The 23,199-nt window shown below is 43.6% G+C and overlaps 1 protein-coding gene across 10 annotated transcripts in view; it reads left to right on the forward strand.

Annotated features, from left to right (window-relative positions):
* The window catches only part of LOC147351213 (E3 ubiquitin-protein ligase RNF213-like), a 121,694-nt gene that overhangs the window by 93,363 nt on the left and 5,132 nt on the right, over positions 1 to 23,199 (forward strand). For all 10 annotated transcript variants that reach the window (XM_086356521.1, XM_086356518.1, XM_086356525.1 and 7 more), the window contains 22 exons: positions 315 to 415; positions 528 to 710; positions 1,894 to 2,063; positions 2,149 to 2,248; positions 5,595 to 5,706; positions 6,301 to 6,514; positions 6,760 to 6,950; positions 7,769 to 7,891; positions 8,683 to 8,793; positions 9,734 to 9,973; positions 10,301 to 10,382; positions 11,209 to 11,243; positions 13,033 to 13,127; positions 15,212 to 15,371; positions 16,704 to 16,872; positions 18,281 to 18,372; positions 18,858 to 19,109; positions 20,258 to 20,390; positions 20,698 to 20,781; positions 21,189 to 21,369; positions 21,647 to 21,848; positions 22,889 to 22,966. In XM_086356521.1, coding sequence (XP_086212647.1) covers positions 315 to 415; positions 528 to 710; positions 1,894 to 2,063; positions 2,149 to 2,248; positions 5,595 to 5,706; positions 6,301 to 6,514; positions 6,760 to 6,950; positions 7,769 to 7,891; positions 8,683 to 8,793; positions 9,734 to 9,973; positions 10,301 to 10,382; positions 11,209 to 11,243; positions 13,033 to 13,127; positions 15,212 to 15,371; positions 16,704 to 16,872; positions 18,281 to 18,372; positions 18,858 to 19,109; positions 20,258 to 20,390; positions 20,698 to 20,781; positions 21,189 to 21,369; positions 21,647 to 21,848; positions 22,889 to 22,966 — 3,108 coding nt within the window. The remainder of the gene's footprint in view (positions 1 to 314; positions 416 to 527; positions 711 to 1,893; positions 2,064 to 2,148; positions 2,249 to 5,594; positions 5,707 to 6,300; positions 6,515 to 6,759; positions 6,951 to 7,768; positions 7,892 to 8,682; positions 8,794 to 9,733; positions 9,974 to 10,300; positions 10,383 to 11,208; positions 11,244 to 13,032; positions 13,128 to 15,211; positions 15,372 to 16,703; positions 16,873 to 18,280; positions 18,373 to 18,857; positions 19,110 to 20,257; positions 20,391 to 20,697; positions 20,782 to 21,188; positions 21,370 to 21,646; positions 21,849 to 22,888; positions 22,967 to 23,199) is intronic.

The raw sequence follows: 23,199 nt of genomic DNA on the forward strand, positions 1-23,199 counted from the left end.
GATGGTCACTATATTATCATTTATAGTTTGAAATATAATGGAAAGAGGGGGTAGACCTTAAAAAAAAAAAAAGGAAGAAAGGGAAAATCTAAAGCTGAGAATATCGGTCTTCTCCCCAAAATAGCAATAGTCACAATGGTTATTCAAAGTTAAAGAAATTGCTAAATAAAATTTTAAAAAGCCTTGCACTACAGACAGCAGAGCCAACTGTCTAGCTCCACCAGTGGCAGAGGGCATGCTATGTTTTGCTGCCTGGCTGACCTCTGCTCTTCCTCACTGCCCCCTGCCCTCCTGCCAATGCCCTTCTCTTTCAGTGCCTGCTGGAGAACTCTGACATGAAGACCCACAGGCCTTTCATGGCGGTGATGACTACTCTTCGTGAATGTAAGGACCAGGTCAGCGAGAGTTTCACCAGGTGAGGTTTTGGGTTAGGGATCTGCAAGGTTGAGAATTCGGAAGCTTTGTGTTTTTTGCTTCTCATGTCCCACTTCCCTGCTTTAAAACTGACCACCCTTTTTGGCTTCTAGGTTTGGGGTTCAGCCATGCCCCATCTGCCTGGGAGATGCACAGGATCCTGTTTGCCTGCCCTGTGACCATGTATTCTGCCTGCGCTGCATTGAAGTTAACCTCATGCAAGGGCATATGGGATGCCCCTTGTGTTTAACCGACTTACCAGACGGATACTCTCCAACTGTTTCCCAGGAGCACAGGTAAAACAGCCTTTCTCTTGAGAAAGCTTCCTCCTTTTTCTTCCTTTTTTGCAAATACAATATTCAAAAATATAACTATTGGGCTTCCCTGGTGGCTCAGTGGTAAAGAATCCACCTGCCAATGCTAAAGACGTGGGTTCGATCCCTGATCAGAGAAGATCCCACATGTGGCGGAGCAAATAAGCCTGTGCACCACAGTTATTGAGCCTGTGCTCTAGAGCCTTGAGCCCCGACTATTGAGCCCATGTACTGCAACTACTGAAGCCCAGGCACCCTATAGTCTGTGCTCCGCAACTAGAGAAGCTACCGAAATGAGAAGCCTGAGCCCTGCAACTGGAGAGTAGACCCTGCTTAACACAACTAGAGGAAAAACCTGCACAGCAACGAAGACCTAGCACTGCCAAAAATAAATAAAATTATTTTTAAAATATACTTTTGACCTTAGAAAGCCTCATAGCAGAGAAGTGTCCTAACAAAGACAACTATTTATGTACCTTTATAAACACCTAGTGTCTGAAAATTATCCTTTCCCCAAGACATGCATGGGCACAGAAGCAGGAGATTGAAAAATTGGAGGAAAAACCCAGAAAGTTGTAAACTAATTAAAGCCATCACAAATACCCAAAGAATTTAGATGCAACTGGCTTATCCTCTTGATGTGTAAATGCCATCCACGTTCTATGATTTGAGGCTAAAGCTAGCTGTTGTCTGGCTGAGTGCCTTTCAGTTCAGTTCAGTTCATTTCAGTCGCTCAGTCGTGTCTGACTCTTCATGACCCCATGAATCACAGCACGCCAGGCCTCCCTGTCCCTCACCAACTCCCGGAGTTCACTCAGACTCACGTCGGGGCACTGATTAAAATAGCCCAAGAGGTTGGTTTTCTTCCCGTTTCATGCCTTCTAAAAGTGCGGCATAAGACAAGTCCAGTAGATGGGAGCTTTGAGAAACTCTTGGGATATAAAAGCTATTACTAGATGGTCCAAATGATCAAAGTCTTTCTCAAAAGAGCCAAGGGTGCGTACTATCTGTTGCAGTTTCTGGAGACTGATTCTAATCAATATAAGGAGATACTTGAATCTTTTAATTAAGAAAAAAGCTATCCAAATCCCAGAGCACTCTGTAGGGAGGAATTCTGGAACACAATTTATTAGACTTTTAACCATGGTTTTTAACCATTCCCAAGGGAGGTCATTGAGAAACATGCCCGCTTCCGGCAGATGTGCAATAGTTTCTTCGTGGACCTGGTTTCTACCATGTGCTTCAAAGACAATTCTCCACCTCAGAAGGAAGTAGTCAAAGACCTGCTATCCTTACTCTTTGTTGAGAAGGAGCTCCTTCGAGAGGCTCCCCAACGTGAGTGGAGTTAAAAATTCAGTTCTTCATCTCACTTTTTATGTCTGATGTGAACAATGATCTACCTTTCTCCTTCTGGTTTTAGGACGCCGTGAACATACAAAATCTCTTTCTCCTTTTGATGATGTCGTGGATAAGACCCCCGTGATCCGCTCAGTGGTACTGAAACTGCTTTTAAAATACAGGTGAGCACCACGAACATGAAGTTGCCTCAGAAACACCTTGACTTCTTTGTTTTTTTTCTCCTCATGGCTTTTTCTTTGCCACAAAGCATTCTTTGCAGAACTGGTAGCTAGCTCACTATCTGGGAAAGCTTCTTTAGCAAGAGATGCCCTGGTTCCTTTATCTGTACGGACTGTATCCTTGGCATATCACATGCTGGCCGTGAGTTCAGTATGGCCACAATCACGTGTTTAGGAAGAAGACAGATTTGGGGGAAGGGGACAGAACGCTGTGAGACGTGTGGGTGCAGGAAGTCAGGAGTCAGGAATCTGCAATTCTCATCTCAGTTCCACAGCTACAAAGTTTTGTGGGCTTTTGGACCGTAACTTAGAATCTCCACTCAAACTCCTTGCTCTTGATGTTGTCTAAGTTTTGCTTGTGCTCTTAAGTTTCTCTGGTTCTATAAATGAACAAGGAAGCCCATATGGCGCCTCAGCTCAATGGGCTTGTCGAATTATGTTATTTTTAAAAATTCTTAGAAAGCTGATCTGCATTTGGAAGATGTCTTTTGGAATATACTCTGTTTCTCAACCTGTGTCCTAACTTGAGAGAGTTCACCTTGAGGTGCTGGCAAAATCAAGATGCTATAAGAAAAGTTCCAACAAACACAACTACTTCTAACTTAAATGTCTGAAATGTGACTTAAGATAGAGATTAAATTTATGTTTAAAACAGGGATCCACTGCAGCCTTGTCTACAGACCTTTTATTTTGGTGCCCCCCCCTCATTATTTATGAAATTATCTTCTCAAACAGGATTTTCAAATAAAATACTCTTAAAATACATTTCTTGCTATACCCGAAAATGGCTCTTAAGGCATATAGATAGACACAGTTGCCTTGAGATATGAAAAGAGCCTCTTGCTATTCTGTGATTTTCATTAATTTTGGGAAATGTGTGAAATCTGTATTCATGTGAATCTCTTTGCTTAGAGAAAGGGAAAAGTGCATTGACATGTATATCTCTTGACATAAGGTATAGACACATTAATATGAGTACAAACTACACTCAAAGGTAAATGCTTTGTTCTGGAATATTTAGAGTAAAATTTACAGAACTGATTTTGAAATAAAAATCTTGAGACATAAACACTGTTTAAAAATATGAATGGTCATTCCCTGGATTTAAAAATACTTGCTTCTGTCATTGCTTTTTGTGGTTCATGTACTTTTGTGTGTTAAGAATGAATCAGACTGGACTTACAAACTTAATGGAAATGTAGGCACCTGCTGTCTGGGCAGACCCGTGCATGGGACAGTGTTGACCAGACTGCAGATAACACTAAGATGGCATGTGACTTATTCAACTTGTTGATGTTTGCACTGATGTTACTAAAGTGATGAGAGATAAAGCTGCCAGGAAAGACCCTGGTAGGGGCCGTTATTTCTGTCACCACCATGCACATGTAATTTTTTAAAATGCCAGTTTCATGTAATGTCCTTGATGAAGCTATAAAAAGTACTAATTCTACTAAATCCCCGCTCTTAAGGATATGACTGTTAATGTTGTTTTATAATGAGAGGTACACACAAAGCCTCCAGCAGCACATCAAGGCACAAGGTTGTGTCAAGGAAAACCACTCCTGCAGTTTTTGAGTTACATCCTGATCTGGCTGCTCTTTTTGTGAAATACCACTTGTACTTGAAAGAATGACTGACAAATGACACTCAAACCTGGGCAGTTGGTTGACAGGCGTTTTCTTGAAAATAAGTGAGGTGAGCCTGTCACAAACTGAGGGTTTTGTTGCTGATTATAAAATTCAAGATTATAAGCAGATATTTAGAGGTTTGGAGGAATTCCCTGGCGATCCGGTGGTTAGGACTGCATGCTTTCATTGCTGAAGATCCAGGTTCAATCCCTGGTCAGATAATTAAGATCCTTCAAGTCTCAGCATGGCTAAATTAAAAAACAATAAAATAAAATGCTGGAAAACTTGTATCCTCCACTGTGAGCCTGTCAGCTTTCTAATATGTACAAACTTTTTGACAACATGGGTGGTGATATGAATGAATGTGAGGTTTTATAAAATATAAAATAAAAATGTGTCGACATTTGCAAAATATGCACAGCTCAGCGAATCAGTATTTATGAAGTAACTGGTTCTTGATGTCACAGAATTGTGCAATGATCAAAAAGAAATCTGTCTGATATACAAGGCAGATCATTTGATTTTAATGTAATTAACTATGAAAAGTGCATTGATAAGGTTTCAGATTGCACACTGAAACTAATCTTTAGAAATTATCATCTATCATTTTTGGGGTAGCATCAAAAGAGAGTTTCCATATTTACCTGAAAAGACTACTAAAATATTTCTCCCTTTTCCAACTACATAATGTATGAGACCAGATTTTCCTCATATAATATAGTGAAACCAACTAGAAGCAGAAGCAGATTTGAGAATCCAGTGAATTTCTGTTAAGCCAGGCATTAAAAAGATTGATAGGATTGAAAAACAATGCCCTTCTTACTAATGAAATTTTGTTTTGGAAAAGATTTTTTTTAATATTATTTATATTAATATGTGATGAGTTTAGTATGGTTATTTTAAATGATGAATATTGATACATATTTTCAATGTTTCTTAGTTTTAATTTCTATTATTATAAATATCAAAAGATATGACCAATAGAAGCAAAAGCTCTTTGTGGTTCCCATTAATTTTTAAGTCTATTAGGAGTCCTTGAGCCAAAAATTTGAGAACAGCTGATATAAAATTGTTATTGTATAGTCACTAAGTCGTGTCTGACTCTTTTGCAATCCCAGGGACTATAGCCCGCCAGGCTCCTCTGTCCATGGGATTCTCCAGGCAAAAATACTGGAGCGGGTTGCCATTTCTTCCTCCAGGGGATCTTCCTGACCCAGGGATCAAACCCAAGTCTCCTGCATTAGCAGGCGGATTCTTTACCACGGAACCACCTGGGAAGCCCATCTGAAATACGAAATTTTATATTCCTCCAAGTTGGTGCTAAACTATTCATAAAATCATGTTATAAACTATATAAACACATCTGTGTACGTGAGAAAGTGGAAGTGTTAGTTGCTCAGTAGCGTCTGACACTTTGTGACCCCATGGACTGTAGTCTGCCAGGCTCCTCTGTCCGTGGAATTCTCCAGGCAAGAATACTGGAGTGAGTTGCCATTCTGTTCTCCAGGGCATCTTCCCAGCTATGTATGTATGTATATATATAATTATACAGGAAGCAGGAAATGAATAATAGGCAGATAGATACTTCATACCTTTGTTTTGACAAAATGGGTTTCCAGACCTTAGCTAACCAGGTATATATAATATTTCTCCTTCCCTAGCTTCTGTGACGTGAAAGAGTATATTCAGATTTATTTGTCCGAGTTAGAAAAGAAACCATTCCTGGCTGAAGATAAAACTGAACTGTACATGCTCTTTAGCAACTGCCTGGAGGTAAGCTGACTATCACCTCACTACATTTCTTTTGCAGGCTCTCAGAACCACATGGTTTATGCAGTGGAATAGTGTTTTTCTGAAAATTTATGGAATATAATTTATGTGGTGACATTAACAGATGCTGTACTCCATTTAGGGGGAAAAATGACTCAGAAACATTACTTCTGTCCTCAGAAATTGCCTACATTGGCATTATGTGCACGTGCATGAGGGGGGAAAAGGCATTGACGAATATGCCACCAAAGTTGATGATGCCTCTCTGCAGGTGCTGAGGTTGTGAATACTTCTAATTGTTATTATCTTCGTATTGTTGTTTCTTCCAAAAATCTTACAATGCATATGAAAAGTTAAATTAGGTTAAAAAAATTTTTTTTTCATTATAGCTTTTATTCTTTTCCCTCCTTCTGGTCCCTAAAATAAAAATGAAAAGAGCTGTTAGTTTTTCACGATTCAAAAAATATCCACTCAAACCCACAACACTGTTCTTTATCCTTATTACATTGTCCATGACCACAATGGTGACATTTCAAAGATGGGGTCTTGTAAATAAAAAAGAATAATATCCTTTCTTTCTGGTCCTATGTTTCCTAGGATTCAATACATGAGAAGAATAATGCTTTGTTCATAAGGGATGAATTTAAATACCTGCGAGAGGAAGGCCAGTTCCTTAGGACATACCAGCCAGTGGGATGCAGCCGATGGCTTGCTGGTGAGGCCTCAGTGGAGCACCTGCAGAAGATGGCCCGCATCCGCCTCTGTCTTGACAAGGCATCTGAGATCCTCGCCGAGCTTCAGGATGGCTCAGGCAGGTCTTCTTCCCAACCTTTCTTGACCACAGGCTGGGAGCCCCCATGATTTAGAAATTCAGGAAGTGTGGGAAGCTGGTTCTCAGAATAATACTGGTCTGTACCATGGCCCCTTTCTTCTAGGTTAGTTCTCTCAGTGTGAATTCCCAAAGGGTAGGCACAGAGCTTTTACTAGCCTCTGTTCCAGACAGTTAACTGACAAGTACCCTCACCAATCACTTGGCCTTTCTCACTGGCTCTGCAGAGGTGGCGGAGGAGAAGCATCGCTACCTGCAGCAGGTGGAGCGCTTCTGTGCCCGGGTCCAGAATGACTGGTACCGAGTGTACCTGGTCAGGAAGCTCACCAGCCAGCAGGGGATGGAGTTTGTGCAGAGCCTCTCCAAAGAGGGCCATCCGGCCCACTGGGTGTTTCCTAAGGAAGTCATCGCACAGCAGGTGAGAAGGGCAGTCCGGCAGCCCCAGTGCTGTCTCAGCTCCCCTGTCCCATCCACCCCTGGAAGAGGGCTGCTGCTTCTCCTTTCCTCCCTGACCTTCTCCCACATCCATCCCAGAAAATGCTTGCATCTGGTTTGGTCTGGTCCTCTGTCTCTGGGTTTCAATTGACCCAGCTTGTGATCGCGGTTATCTGCCTAGGGGACAGGTGTGTCTGTGTGTGTTTCTGGTTTGTCATCTACCTGCAAAGCGTATGTAGGCATCACTTCTGATTGAGTTCAACACAGGATAAGCAAAAGAATGATTCTGTGGCTTTGGCCTTTAGCAAATTAAAAGTCATTCATTCTGTAAAATAAGCCCTTTTTATCCTCAGCAGGCAAGACAGGAAAAGTCTAGGGATGACAGAGTTGCAGTCATTTTGGCTTCAGGACTGCTCAGTAGTCCTCTCCTAGTGCTCAGAAATGAATGAATTTTTACTGTCCTGGGGTTACAAAAATGGCATTAAAAATCCTGGCTTTTTTTTCCTCCCAACTGGAACTTAGGCCTGACTCGTCAGTCCTTTGGTGCTCTCCTCTGAGTGCAGACGGAAAGCAGCTGCAGTATCACCTCCCTTAGATTTCCGCCCACTCTTCATCCAGTGAGGAGGAGGTGCTTCCCAAACAGCAGTGAGCTGTTGTGCCTCAGTCTGCCTCGGAAACCTGGTTCAACTGCCCTTAAACCTTCAGTGATTGCCTGGTTCCTTTACCTATCAAGAAGGTTCTTTGTCAATATTTCCCACCCTGTACCCACCGTGCTTAACCTCTGTATTCTTGGAGTTGCAGAGGGATCATCCAGGCCAGATGGATCGGTATCTGGTGCATGGGAACGACTACAAGGTTGTCCGGGATGCAGTGGGCAAAGCCATTCTGGAATCCAAGCCCCTGGCTGTGGAGGCTGCTCTGGAGGTAGGCCAGGCTGGCAGCTTCTCTGTGTACACAGTGGCCCCTCACAGCCTGAGTCTTGTCTTGTTAGGGTCAAACGATGCAATGGAAGAAGCCCCACAGGGTGACATGCTGCCTTGGAAGTCCTATGTCCACGGCCTCGTGAGCTCCCCTGGAAAACCGGGGAGTGGCAGTGGTTGATTTGGGTTGCTGGGTTTGTGAGAGCCAACCAGCAGCTCTTTTCTGATTCATTTAGGTCCATTATTTTTTTTTGAGACCCTGCTGAAAAGCTGCTTCCTCCAGGATTCCTCTGCTCTGAGATGCGATGGCACAGGAGGCAAAACCTCATAATTCCCATAGAGATATATGCACGTGTTTATTTTAATAGCTGCAGGCTTTTAAAAATACAATCCTTAAATTGTTACATTCTTATTTCCTTTCTGAGTCGTTATTTGCCTTGGCGCTTTGCTGGAAACAGAGGAAAGAAATATCTTAGTTTAGCAAAAGTTCCCAAAAGGGACCAGGGAAGCAGTCAGAAAGAGAACAGAGAGTAATCTCTGTTACTTCTGCTGTAAGCTATTTAATAAATATACCTTGCGTTTAATATGAGAATGTTTTTGAAGAGTTGTTCTCTAGAAGATGGTCACGAGGTGCAGGGTTCCAGGTGCCTACGGTATTGGAAAAGGCTCCCTACCATCTCCAAGGCTTTAGTACTGATCTCATTCTTTATTCACATATAGATAACATGAGATTCTGGCCCTGAGCTATAACTGTATAACTTTGAAAAGTCTCACTTGATGTCCTTGCTTTTTCAGGCCTGTAGGAGCGCCACAAGTCAGGAGGCTGTCTACCTACTGTTAGCACTTTTTAGAGAGGTCGCCACTTTGTACAGATCCCATAATGTAGACCTCCATCCTAAGCCACAGGTGAGTATCAGCCTCCAGGGCTGTGTTCATAGTCTCATGATTTGAACGGATTTTTTGAATAGAGGTAAAATTCACAAACACCAGGACTGCCCTGGTGGTCCACTGGCTAAGATTCCACGCTCCCGATGCAGGGGGCCCAGGTTTGATCTCTGGTCAGGGAAATAGATCCCACATATCGCAACGAAGACTGGATGCAACCAAGTAAATAAATATTTATTTAAAAAGAAAGTCATGTACACCAATTATGCCCATAATTTTAAAAAGTCTTGGATGGAGGTTTTCAGCATTCTTATGAAGAGGAACTACTTTCTGTTTCACCCAAAGCTTTTAGGGTAACAATTAAAACTAAAGTCAAAAAAAATGATTTATGGATTTCCCTGGTGGTCCTGGCTAAGACTCTGCACTCCCAATGCAGGGGGCCTGGGTTCAATCCCTGGTCAGGGAACTAGATCCCACATGCCACAGCTAAAACCCATTGAAGCCAAATAAATTTAAAATAAATAAATAAAAATAAAGTTGTCTTAAAAATGTCTTAATAATGTTTTCCAAAACAGAATTTTCAAAACTAGTGCTTGCATTTGTGGTTTCTGTGTTTGTAGAGGAGATTTCTCTGGATAATTCCCCTTCGGGCAGTAATCATTTAGCCATTCTAACCTTGATTTAACAGTTTTTTAATGCAACTAACTTTATTTGTTTATTTATTTATTTATGGCTGCGCCCTGTGGCTTGAGGGGTCTCAGTTCCCCAACTAGGGATTGAACCTTGGGTCCTCGGCGGTGAAAATGGTAGTCCTAACACTGGACCACCAGCGGATTCCTCTTAAGCACATATTTGATAAGTTTTTGGTATCAAAAAGCATGACTAACATAAGAGAAAACCTTTGGTTTTTCTCCTGCTATTCATATAATATTTTTATTTGATGTATTTTTTTTCCTGTCAGCAATGTGAGGCTATGAAGAAATTCATTGAGAAAAGCAACACCTTGTCTCCTGATATCAGCGCTTTTGCAATATCCCTTGTGAATAATGAACTACCCCTGCTGAGGACAGGTCCTGGGGTCAGCAACCTGGAAGGGACAGTAATAGAAATGGCTGTTCATGCTGCAACCGTCCTTCTCTGTGGACAAAGCCAAGTCTTAGGACCCCTGAAGAATTTGGCCTTCTTCCCACACCTCATGGTGGTAAGACTGGGATATGATTTCTTCTGCCTTCACAGGGAAAACTTTAGAGACCCAGCCGGTACCTCAGAAACTGTTGAACCTGTTTATCTTGTAGGTTCGCCGTCTTCCTCTTTCTCACTTGATGCTTTAGTCCACATGATGGCGAAAGCCTTGCCTTGCCCTTTGTCATTTCATAGAGACCTGTTCTGTGTTCTTCATAGAGAGCATTTGGGGTCGAGAAGAAAGAAAATCAAGGTCACGTTCTTACTCAAGGCCTCTTGCTGAGCAGCGACAGCCAGTCGATGTGTTCACTAAGCTAAAGCCAGCTCTGCTTTTTTGACTTTTCAGAATGCCTTTCTTCCAACGATGCCTGAAGACTTGCTGGCTCAAGCTAGGAATTGGAAGGGTCTGGAAGGAGTCACGTGGTACAGTAAGTGCTGGCCTGTGGCGGAATCCCACTCCTGAGCTTTGAATAGCAACCTAAAACTACAGGAAACATTGGTATAGAATGGGGGTGCATGGGTTTGTGCCTGAAGAGTCCAAGGTGCCTGCCTCCTCCTGCCATGGGTGCCTTTGCAGAACATGAACAGTTTGCGGGAATTGGTACCTGCTGACTGTGGATGAACCAGATCATTCTTTTTCTTAGTCACAGGGAAAGGGTCCTTTCGGATGCACTTCTGTTTTCTGGAATATGCCCTTTTGGGGGAGAAGGGGGCACTGGGAACCACATCAGGAACTCAGTCTAGGGCCAGCTCACAAAACAACCAAGGTTTTGACCCAAAGATAGTTCTTTTAGAAATATAGAACTGAGGGAGGAAATAATATAACCCATGACCTGATGTAAATTTTGCCATTGTCTTGAGTAGATAATCTTTTTAAAGTAGTTTTAAAAGTTGTTATAAAACCTGCTCACAGCAAAAAGAAAAAAAAATCAAAGAGAATAAATGGAGGGTATAAAATACTATCCATTTTGCCTCCAAAAATAACCCCTGGTATGAGCCTGTAATCTAGTTTCTCTTTGCTTTGTGAAATTAAATGCAGACACTATTTTTCACTGATACAAGCTGAGCTCCTGGTATGTGTCAAATGTCTTTTAGTAAACTAGCAGAGTTTAAGATTTCTGGTAACATGCTCAGGACATCAAGTCCATGTCATTATTTGGTTAGACCAGAAAGCAGGGAGTTAGGTTTGCCTTTTAATGGTGGGTCATTAGGCAAAGCCTCACCAGCCAACATTGTGTCCTGTTCTTTCAACAGCATGTCCCAATGGTCACGTGTGCTCTGTAGGAGAGGTGAGTCTTGGTATATGGGATAGGGTTTGGGGAGGTTCAAAATGCATGTTCCTCCTCCAGGTCCGAGGAGGGGGCCCATGAGGGAGGAGGATAATGAGAGACTGGACTTCTGGGGAGAACACAGACTCATTTTGACAGCTGTTCTGTGGGGCTGCCCTCACAGCTCAGTTGGTAAAGAATCCACCTGCAATGCAGGAGACCCGGGTTCGATTCCTGGGTCGAGAAGCTCTGCTGGAGAAGGGATAGGCTACCCTCTCCAGTATTCTTGGGGTTCCCTTGTGGCTCAGCTGGTAAAGAACCTGCCTGCAGCTCAGGAGACCTGGGTTTGATCCCTGGGTTGGGAAGATCCTCTGGAGAAGGGAAGGGCTACCCACTCCAGTATTCTGGCCTGGAGAATTCCATGGACTGTAGTCCATGGGGTTGCAAAGAGTCAGACACGACTGAGTGACTTTCACTTTCACTAGGTATTCTGACTAAACCTCCGAACGGTATGAAGGTTTTCCAGCCTGGGTTTCTTGACCTCAGCCCTGTGGACATAAGGCCTTATTGTGGGGCTGGCCTGGGCATTCTTGCAGGTTTACAAGCATTCCTGGCCTCAACTCACCGGATGGCAGTAGTATCCTGTCTAGCCAGTGTGACAAATAAAACTGCCTCCAGATGTTGCTCAAGGTCCCCTGAAAGACCAAACTGCAGGGCTGGAACCATGCTGGCAGTCCTTCCTGGCCACTACAGTACAGAGTCAGCAACACAGGTCTTTGTGATGACAAGGTGTTGACTAGACTGCAGGCTAGATTACTAGCCCAGCAAGGAGACAGTCTAGACAGCGAGGGGTAGGAAAAGGAGATGCGTGGCTTGTAAGCCTGTGAGGGGAAGATGCGTGTATTGTTCATGTCTGAGTCCCAAAGCATCTAGCCAGGGCCATTCATAGTGTCATCTATACATGCTCAGAACAGGCTATTGAATTGAAACAGACAAATGTTATTTAATACAGTAAATAAGCAGCATGGAGGATAAACTGGATACATGCTTTGCACCTTATATTTCTGAACTTCTCACTTCATTGTCCATGAAATGAGATTAAAATAGATTCTTCCTAAGACTGCTCCCAGTACTGAAATTGTGTGGTGCAGGAATCTGAGACTGGTTTGGTTTGTTACAGACTACTAGTGTATTTATAGTAGCACACAATCTGATTTTGAAAAATGAACCTTTGGAAGTAGTAAATCATATGGTGACATTGTTTAAAAATAAAAAAGTCTAAATGGCATTAAGGAATGCCATTTAAGGAAGTCAGTTTGGAAGCTACTGTAGTATTCCTGGTGTTAGATAATGAAGCATTAAACTCATAGGAGAATGAATGGAAAACAGTGATAAATGTCAAAATAAAAGATTGAGTTTTCTATATTTGTCCATAAAGTGACTGGGAATAAAACTTAATAGCTTCTATTTTTTAAAAAAGTCTAAATTTCCCCACATACAACATAGTTGGCTGAAGAAGGAAATGGCAACCCACTCCAGTGTTCTTGCCTGGAGGGTCCCCTGGACAGAGGAGCCTGGTGGGTATAGTCCATGGGGTCGCAAAGAGATGGACACGACTGAGCTACTAACACACACAGCACAGTTGGCACGGAGTGCCTGCCCTGTCTCCCAGGGCTCCTGCAGCCCCACCTGACATACACATACACTGAAGGAAGCAATCCTAGTGGCATCCACTACCTTCTGTGCTAAGCATGTGCTCACTTTGGGATTTGTCCAAACTGATCTGGGGTCACATTTGTGTTTCTCCTAGTGTGGCAAGCCGATGCAACAGAGCTTTTGTATTGACTGTCGTGCTCCAATTGGAGGGATTAATCACAAACCGGAGGAGGGATTTCGTGTTATCAAGTATGTAATTTTCTGTTTCCTTTCTAAATAATCGAACCATGTGCTTTGCGGCTTTTTCTATTCCAGTTGATAAATCGATACTAAATACATTATCAATTATGATAGTACATTTGGATCTGGGTCATGTTGGATATCAATGCCAAGGTCTCTGTGGTCATTCATTAGTGAGGCATTTGATCTGTCACTGGCTAACTGGGCTTTTAATGCAAAAACAGACCTACCTTAATACTTATTAATACTTTTTAATTCAAATATCTTCCAGTTGAACCTTGGTTACAACCCCTGTAGAAATTGCTTGACATAAACAGGGTGACCAGATTCAGGGGGAGTTTAAGTCTTTCATTTACAAACTCTTAGCTTACTCTTTTTTTTTTTTTTTTTGAGAAAAATAGAGGGACCTAGTCAATCTTATCAAATACTTCAGAATCCAGCTAAAAACTGGATCTCATAATCCCACACTTGCTCATTAGACAAGTATGGTTGTAAATGCTCCCTTAATAGGAGGTGTGACCTCTCTACATTGATCTTATAGTCTAGCTATTTTGGTGCTGTTACAGTTTAAAATATTCTAACCTGTTATCTCCATAAACTATTAGAATGTCCTAGAATCTCCGGTATCATTTCAGCTGAACACAGCCATCACACTGCACCTCCCATCTGGGTGTGATGCCAAATCCTTTGCAGAGATTGGATCCTAGTTTTTAATGTGGGAAAAGGAGACCAGTGTGTATGTACTTCCATGTTAATGTCAGCTACTCCAGACTCTGTCCTTTGCCTGCCTGCCGCTCCCCCACTGATTCAGGGCAAGAAGCAGGTCCAGACCACCATCCTGACATATGGCCCCAGGAGTAGCACAAACAGCCAGTTTTGTTTTGATAATGATTTTATTTCATTATTATTATTTATTTGCATTTATTTTTTGCAGCATTTATTCCCGTACCTTAAGTTTTTGTTCCTTCAGTTTCTTCTGGGATATCTTTTTCTTCTGTGCAACCTCCTCTTCTGGTTTAGGAACAGTCTGTTCTTTTTCAGAAAGGATCATCTCAGTGTGGCAGGGAGAGCTCATGGAGGGGTTAATCCAACCCTGAGCTCTGTAAGTCCTGTGCCGCCCTGTGGGGTTTTGTTCACCTGGCTGTGCTCGATAGGCAAGATAACCTACATCTAAGTCCTTCAGTTCGGCATCACCTTCTGCATTTTTGAGCGTGTGCAGTAAAAATTCAGCACTGTTTTTCGGCCGCCGACCCTGCCTTCAGCCCCAGTGCTTGTCCTTTGCACACCGACCAGCTCCACCACTGTAACAGTGGAGTGGCACACACTGCTCCTGTAAAGTGACATCCTCCAGATACTCGGTGGCTTTTCGGATATGCACACCCTCAATGGCCGGGGCGGTTTCACCAATGTTCTTTTTTTTTTTTTTTCACCAATGTTCTTAAAGTGAATCTTGATTTCCATGATTTTGTGGGGTTTTCTGGGTCAAGTGAATGCTGAACCATTTTTAGAGGTCATCTCAGGGCTGCTTATCAGAAAAGTTTATTTATTTGTTTTTTTTTTTTTTAATTTTATTTTATTTTTAAACTTTACATAATTGTATTAGTTTTGCCAAATATCAAAATGAATCCATCACAGGTATACATTTTTTTTTTTTAACTGAAGTTGATGTACAATACTATATAAGTTACAGGTGTGCAGTATTGTAATTCACAATTTTAAAGGCTATATTCCATTTATAGTTATAAAATATTGGCTATATTGCCTGTGTTGTACAATATATCCTTGTAGCTTATTTTATACATAATAGTTTGTACCTCAAACCCTCTACTATTATATTGCCCCTCTTCCCCCCCACTAGTCTCACAAACAGCCACTTTATACTGTTGTGGGCTTTTGGTCAGCCAGAAGGGGCTGTCTATAAAGAAAAAGACTTGGAAAAGTGGTCTAGGCTTATTACAATCAGTAACTTTCAGCATCATTTTCTTCAAGACCGTGAACCTGGTCTCTCGGTCCTGAGACTCTGAAGTGCACCCCCAGAGCCAGAAGAAATGGTCTTCTTCAGCCTTCACCCTGTCTTCTCTCGTCCTTTCCAGTGACACCATGGACAGGACTCAAACTGGCCACGTCCTGGGAAACCCACCACCCAGAGGTGCGCCCGTGGTATCTGACCGACAGATGTCCCCAGTGGTCTTCCTTCTCATCCGGCTACTCACTCATCTGGCTATGCTTCTGGGAGCCACCCAGAGTCCCCAGGTAGAGCATTGTACTGCCCAATCATGTACTAGTTTCTATTGTAGTTTTTTCATAGTGAATCCTTTCATCTAAAAAACCCTACCCGGTTCCTGGGAAGGCCCTGCAGGGTCCTGCTTGGTTTCATTGTGGTTAACCCTGTTCTGCTCCAGTTCTCTGATTTTGCCCCTTGAAACACAAGACTGCTTCCTGTGTCTGCATGCTGTGAGGTTTGTGTGTTGTGGCCTTACTGACATCAGAAGCAGAAACTATTTAGGAAGTATGGGGAAGATCTGAATGCAGAAGTACTTGGATAAGGGGAAAGACAGATTGATGAATTTGTCTACTCCTTCCTTTCCGAGAGTATGAATGTATTGCTTCTGTGATAACTAAGTATCCTTTCCCAAAAGAAACAAGGAACTATTTTCTTACTCCTCTTTGAAGTTCCAATTTGTGGTTCCCAGGGTTCTCATGAATTAGTAATTGTATTGGCAATAGTAACAAATGAAGAATGCTTTACAATATAAAACAAATCTTATTAACCTACATTTGTGCATATAGGTCTAGATGAAACATATTGAAGCCTGATACCAATTCTTTGACAATTAGATGGATATCAAACATTAGAATTACAATTTTATATAAAAATATTTTAAAAGGTTTAATTAAAATAAAAATTGAAATTAAAAATTTAGTATTATTTAAACCATTTTAGTCTGAATTTTTGTCATTGTTCTAATTTGTACGTTGACTTTTAAATTTTAGTAAATCATGAAAAAAAAATTAATAAATCATTTTTAGTAGTTGAAAAAAATAAAATTAATCGACCTAGCCACCCCCTGTGGATTTTGAGTAAGTCATTGTTACCTAACGCAGAACATAATGTAAAATTCACATATCCTAATTTTTCCCACTGTGGCCTATGGTGGTAAGGGAGACTACTTGTCACATTATGTAAAGTCAGTTTTTACTGAATAGCTCTGTGTCTCCGGTCCACACCTGGGAATGGAGAGGCTAAAATAACCATGATTTTACCTGTGTCTTTGCTGTAACTCTGGGGAGGAAAGAAATAGCATGTTGCATTTTATCTAAGTTAATTAACCATGAGAGCAAAAAGTTTCGGTTTTTAAAGTTCTTTATTTCACATTGACAATATAGAAGGCAGTCGTTTTCAGACCACATTCATTTCTGCTTCTCAGTTTTCTGTCGCCTCTACTGTTTGAATCATGCTGACATCCCTCCTAGAGACTGTCCTCTGGCTCGGAACTGGCTCTTCACCCCTCCTGACCTCTCCTGAATTGCCATCCCCTCCACAAACAAGACCTTGCTTGACATTTTGTCCTCTTGCTCCCACAGGACTTGATGAACATCATCAAACCTCTGGTGTGGGATCCAAAAGGGTTTCTGCAGCAGCACATCCAGAGAGACCTGGAGCAGCTAATGAACACGCTGGGGAGGAGCGCGGACGAGACCGCCAGCGTGGTGCACCTCGTCCTGTGCCGCCTTCTCCAAGAGCAGGGCCACAGTGAGGAGCTGGGCACGGAGCCAGGGGCGTGGGGCACAGCCAGGAGAGGAAGCAGGGCACTCCTCGACCCCAGAAGGAGATGAGGGGGAAGCAGGAAGACAGGCACTTTCCAGAGAGTCAGGGAGGGAAGGACCTGCCTGGCCTTTCCATTGACCCCCTGCTGGTTCGAGTGTATTTGGGAGGCTTTAGTTTCAAAAGTCAGCCTTGGATGTAGTTCAGCCACTGCATGGGGAACACAGGGCATCCAAAAGAAGCAACGTGCATTAAAGAAACATCAAAGAGACTAATGTTTGATAAGCGCTTGGAACTTGGTCTCTTTCTATTGGAGATCTGTTTTGTTTTACGGGGTCGGGGGAGCACCTTCTCTTCCTAAAATAATACTGCATTCTTGGACTGACTCAATATGTATATGCATCCACAATGTGTTACATGTAAAAGTAGGCTAACAACTATTAAGCTCATTTTCTAGTTTAAAGTCCACATAGAAAGAAAAGGTCTATAAGACAAGTTAGTAAGAGGGCTGTCTCTGAGTGGTGGAAGAACAGTTTTGTTTTCTTTTAGGTTATCTGCGAAAATGTTTTTAAATTACCACTCTAATGACAATGTTATTAAAAATAACAATAGCAATAAAAAGTTCTGGCACACGACAAGAAAATCCATTCCCACTTCCAGAGCTTTTTTTGCCAGAAATCAGCATCCGAATGGGCTTGCCTGTGGCTCAGCTGGTAAAGAGTCCGCCTGCAATGCAGGAGACGTGGGTTGGGAAGATCCCCTGGAGAAGGTAAAGGCTGCCTACTCCAGTAGTCTGGCCTGGAGAATTCCATGGACTGTAGAGTCCATGGGATCACAATGAGTCGGAACAACTGAGCGACTTTCACTCATTCAACATCTGTATATGTTTTCCACTTAGCAAAATCTGATTTTAAGTTTCTCATTCTGGAGTGGTTTCACACTAGGGAAGCTCAGCGAGTATCACACTGACAAAGTGGCCACATTCTAGAAGCATACTGACAGTTTATATGGCATTCTGCGTCGAATGCACCCACAGGGTCCTGCCTCCGTCTTCAAGCCCAGGTGGCAGCAGTTGAGACCTGTGGTACCACTAGTCACTGTTAGTTTGCCCCTGGGCTTCTGATTTAAAGTATTGTCCTTGCAGTAATTTTGTTCAGAATGGCTTTAAGGTGATAATTACGTGGGTTAGAGATTTTAGAGTTTGAAGTACCTTCACAAAGATCATGAGTTTGGTGGTAGCAGCAGGAAACATTTTTAAATGCTCAGGTTACTTTAGGAAAATATATCCACCCCTGCTCCCAAAAGGAGCATTATTTCAATTAAACATTTCTTCAGTGTTTTATGTAGAATGCTGTGGTTTTTGTTTCTTGGGTAACATACACATTTTTCTTTGTAGGGTCTTTAAATTTTGATGCACAATTGTCAACCAGAATACAGAGGAACAGCTGGGAAAATCTTGTTCAGACTCTTATTCTGCGTGAACTAGAGGTAAGTGATGAGTAGCTATGGGGCTACTTTCTCTGGGAAAGTGCAGGAGGGGGTTTCCACAGCCTCTGCTGAGCACTTGATCTGTTGTTCCTTCTGGAAGTGTCCCTTAGAGAAAGAAACCCTAGGCTAAGTTACAGATTTAGGTGTTCTTTGTTTGGTCACCCCACCCTCCTGTTGCCCCCTCCCCATCCTGTCCACTCCTGAGGCGGGCTGGTATGTCAAGCTGAGGAATTACTGGGGATCCAGAAAGTGCAGGCAGTCATTTTCTCTCCACTACTTTTTAGAGCAGAATGTGCAAACGAGGCAGAGAAATAAACCCTGTCAGATAAGAATGTTACTGAGAGTAACTAAGACCCTTGGGAAATATAAATCAGCAAGTATTTAAAATAATGGTAATAAAATATAGATGTCTGAGACTTATTCTGTTTGAGAAGACAAAAACCTAGCATCTCACTTCCAGATCCCATGTCGCTTTCCTCACCTAGCATCTAGATAAAACCCTCCTGGCAGTGAACGCTCAGATCAGCCAAGATGAGCGCATCAGCTCCAACCCTGTGGCCAAAATCGTGTATGGTGACCCAGTGACCTTCCTGCCCCACCTGCCCAAGAATAGCATGGTTCACTGCTCTAAGATGTGGAGCTGCAGGAAAAGGATCACCATTGAGTACCTCCAGCACATCGTGGAGCAAAAGAACGGCAAAGAATCAGTGCCCATCCTCTGGAAGTTTCTGCAGAAGGTGAGGCTGCTTCGCTGTGACCTCGACTTACATGTCCCCTGGAGATGTGAAGGCCCTGCTCTCATTTAGTCTGATCAGTCCTGAGGGTGGGACAGCCATTAAACTACTTTGATTTTTGAATAAAGTGTCTCTGGCAGAAGACTCAGGGATAGATATCTCCAAACACATCCATCTGTACAAGTCATTTGAAGCATAAAGGCACAGGTGAAATATATGCACGCGTTGGAATTAGTAGGAATCTGTAAAGTACTTGGCCAGGAGGGTTTCTCCCAATTACTCAGCAAGAAAGAATAGAATAAAATCTTTCCTTTATCTGTTCGACTTCATCCCCCCAGTGCCTGAAGCAGTTAGTCACCAATGAGTGTCTATTGAATGAAAAAATTTTAGTTGAGAATGCATAACTGAAATCCAACAAAAAATATTCCCCTAAACCATTCAGAGGGAGGGTGTTGGGAGGATTGGAGGGGAGCAGAGCTGTAACGTGTGCATCATACCTTTCAGAGCCAGAAGTACACACTCTTCCTAACTTTAATCCATTTGAATTTTTATTTTCTAAAACACATTTTCTAATCATTCCTTCCATGCACCAGTACTTGCAGTCTAGGAAGAAGTAAGACGATGCAGAAATTTTGGTGGGTGATTTAATGAAAATGGATTCCCGGTGGGAAGGCCGTTGTGCTAACACTGTGGTCTGTCGCTGGTGTGCTCAGGCAGGTCCGTTACACTGAAGAAGCTAAGGTCCTAGGTCTTCAGAATGACACTGGATCATCTCTAAGCATCATTGCCTACATGCTTCGTCTTCTTGCTCTCAGCAGTGCCTCTCCACACCCAGCCCATCTCGGGCCCAAGAGGCTGTATTCTTTCATCAGCTTCTGGCCAACACATTTGCTGTGTCGGCCCTACAGTTTTGCTTCTCGACCCTTAGAGTGTAGAACACTGGCCAACACATTGTAAGCAGTCACTAAGTACTTGCTGAAGGAAGGGAAAGGTACTTGCCTTTCACCATTCTCAAGTACTATGTGTTACGTAAAATGGCACATTGACCGTATTAAACTACAAATACATGGCCTGAGCCAGCCCCAAAGTCTGTTTCCCAGGAAAATTATCTAGGTACACTAAAGTGTTCCTGGTGGTCTTCCCTTCTCTAGGAGGCAGAACTGAGACTGGTGAAATTCTTGCCCGAGATTTTGGCCCTGCAAAGGAATCTAGTGAAACGATTCCAGAACGTTTCAGAAGCTGAATACAGATCCATCCAAAGTTTCATTAGCAGTCATGATTCAGGTAAGGCTCTGCTCCCACAGAGCATCAGGACTACCAGTTCAGGGCTAATGTGTGTTCTGTACCCTAAGCTTGTAGCATGAAGCAGTGGGTGCTGTGAATGCCTGGGACATTAGAGGCTTCTGCTGTATCAGTCCAGAATCTCCCTCTCTCTCTCTGGTTCCTTAAACTCAGCTTTAGTTTAAACAGCATTTAGAGTGTGTTGGTGATGATATGAAGGTGGGGGTCAAAGAGCAAGTAGTTCTGTTGGTTTGACCTAGATGGGAGTAGGTGTTATCTTGCAGTTCTTAAAAAGTGTTTTGTTTGCTAGATGGGCTGAAAAAGTTAACCCGCAGTAGAATCACTATCTTTCTGTCAACATGGAACAAGCTGAGGCGATCGCTGGAGACCAATGGTAAGTCAACTCCCCTTTAATACTAAACATCACAGGAGCACCTCTCTGAAGGCCTGTTCTCTCCAGCCTAACTCTGCCCTGTTCCGTGTGTGCACAGCACCATGCTGTGTGTCTCTAATGCTGGATCTCTGGACTCTTGGTGAGGGTGTCTGAGATGAGTGCATAATATTTCAGAAAGAGCAACCCCTCAGTCCTCTTGAGTCTATAAATTCGGTATCAAAAAGCAGCTGAGACTATTTGAAACTTGTCAGCACGTAAAAGAGGTGGGAGACAGAAGCACTCTTGGTTCCCAGCTCTGTTCTGTTGAGGGGGCTTCTGCATTGCCTCCCTTCCCACTGTGGTGGGCTCCTAGTCCTGAGACTATGAAAGAAACAGCAGGGAGGTGACTGCCCCTCTGTCGTTTAAAGGTGAGATCAAGCTGCCTAAAGACTACTGCAGCTCCGACCTGGATCTGGACACTGACTTGGAAGTCATCCTGCCTCGCCGCAAGGGCCGGGGCCTCTGCTCCACCGCCTTAGTCAGCTACTTGATTAACTTGCACAATGAAATTGTCTATGCGGTAGAGAAGTTCTCCAAAGAAGACAACAGGTAAGCACGCAAGCCGACAGCAGGGGACGCTCTTTCAGTACAGGAAGTCGTTTCTGGGGGGAACAAACAGGGAAATAGGGTCATGAGACCTAGAGACAGCAAGCCAGGCTTCAGGTCCTTCTTAAACAGAAACCCCTTCAGCTACACTCACAAGTGTCACAGATTTGCATGTTCCTTCACCTGCACAGCCTATGGCAACGTCAGACAGGAGCTGGCTCTGCACGGACAGGCCACGTGCACCTCACTGGGACCCTAAGCTCTGTCTGTCTGTCCCCAGCTACTCCGTCGATGCCTCTGAGATTGCCGACCTGCACGTCATCAGCTATGAAGTAGAGCGGGACCTGATTCCACTGATTCTCTCCAACTGCCAGTACCAAGTGGAGCAGGGTGGGGAGACCCTGCAGGAGTTTGACCTGGAGAAGATCCAGCGCCAGATCATCAGCCGCTTCCTTCAGGGCAAGCCTAGGCTGACCCTCAAGGCAAGGCTGACCTGCTGTGTTGACGTGGCCCACGTGTCCATGGTCCACATGTCTGTGGTCTGTGTGTCTGTTTTGCAAAAGTTGCCTGAAGTGTGGCTTTGATCACAGCGATTTCAGAATGAGGAGGGATCCTCTGGACCCTTCGTCCACACTCCCAGTATCTGTGACCACACCTGCATTCAGGGCCAACGGCTCTGCAGAGTCGTCTGTGCATCCAATCCACACCTCAGTACCCCAAGGGTGACTGCAGATCTCAATGGACTTAGTCCAGATTTCTCTGCTGTAGTTAATGGCACCACCAGCCACCCACACTGAACCTCATTGTTTTTCCCCTTTTCCTTTAGTCTGAAAACACAGTCTGTCATCTCTACCATCAGGCGCCTTCATTTCACCAACCAGCCTGCTGCTCTAGTTCAAAGCATCTGTCCTTAAGCTCCACTGCTGCAGTAGCTCCCAACCAGTCCCTGTCTTCAGGCTCTTTAGGCCACATTTCTAACATCCAGAAATGCATCTCTCCATCCACTTCCCTGCATTGAATCCCATGACCACACAGGCTGGATCACTCTCCCTTCCCTGAATGCAGCCTGCGCTGTGCTTGTTGCTTCCAGGTCCAGTCAAAGGTGTGGTACTTCGTTCTGTTTATGCTTCCTCCCTGCCTGCAGTTAGGCGGCGAACTGTTCGAGCTCAAGCCTAATTCATTCTGCTCTGTCAGCTGAGTGCCCCTCGCTCACGGTCTGTGCTCAGTGTGTCAGCACCATGCCCTTGAGACCTGCCTGCACTGGTGGCTCGAGGGCCACAGAATACTATGTGACAGTGTCTGCTTGGCCATGGCAGGCAGGCTGGGCTCCTCACTGTGTCCCTGTTTCCATAGCTTCCAGGATAAACACACACATCATGAGGCAACAAGGAGCTGCCTGCTTTGCCGGGTGATGCACTGAAATCCCTGGGACTACCACTGAGTCTCGGCTCAGGCATATATTGTCATCTGATGGAAACCTCCACAGTGGATTCCATTTCCAGTCTTTTTCTTTCCCCTTTAGGGATTACCCACTCTGGTATACAGACGGGACTGGAACTATGAGCATCTCTTCATGGACATCAAGAACAAAATGCCACAGGTGATGATCAACCTTATTTGCGTGTGCCTCCGTCTTACCAGAGTGTTTCCGCCCATGTTAGGACTCTTCCGCCTTTACTCGGGGCATTTGCTGTGAGCACCAAAGAGTTTCAGGGCCTCCCTCTGTTCTGAGCGCCATGATTCTTCTAGCGGGCACACAGGACCAGCAGAAGTTTTTTTATTTTTCAAGTATTTCTTTATTTGGGCCGCCTCGGGTCTTAGTTGCAGCATGCG

The sequence above is a fragment of the Bos grunniens genome, chromosome 19, assembly GCF_055505025.1.
Source record: "Bos grunniens cultivar Pamir isolate PY7600 chromosome 19, Bosgru_T2T1.0, whole genome shotgun sequence".
NCBI lineage: Eukaryota > Metazoa > Chordata > Mammalia > Artiodactyla > Bovidae > Bos > Bos grunniens.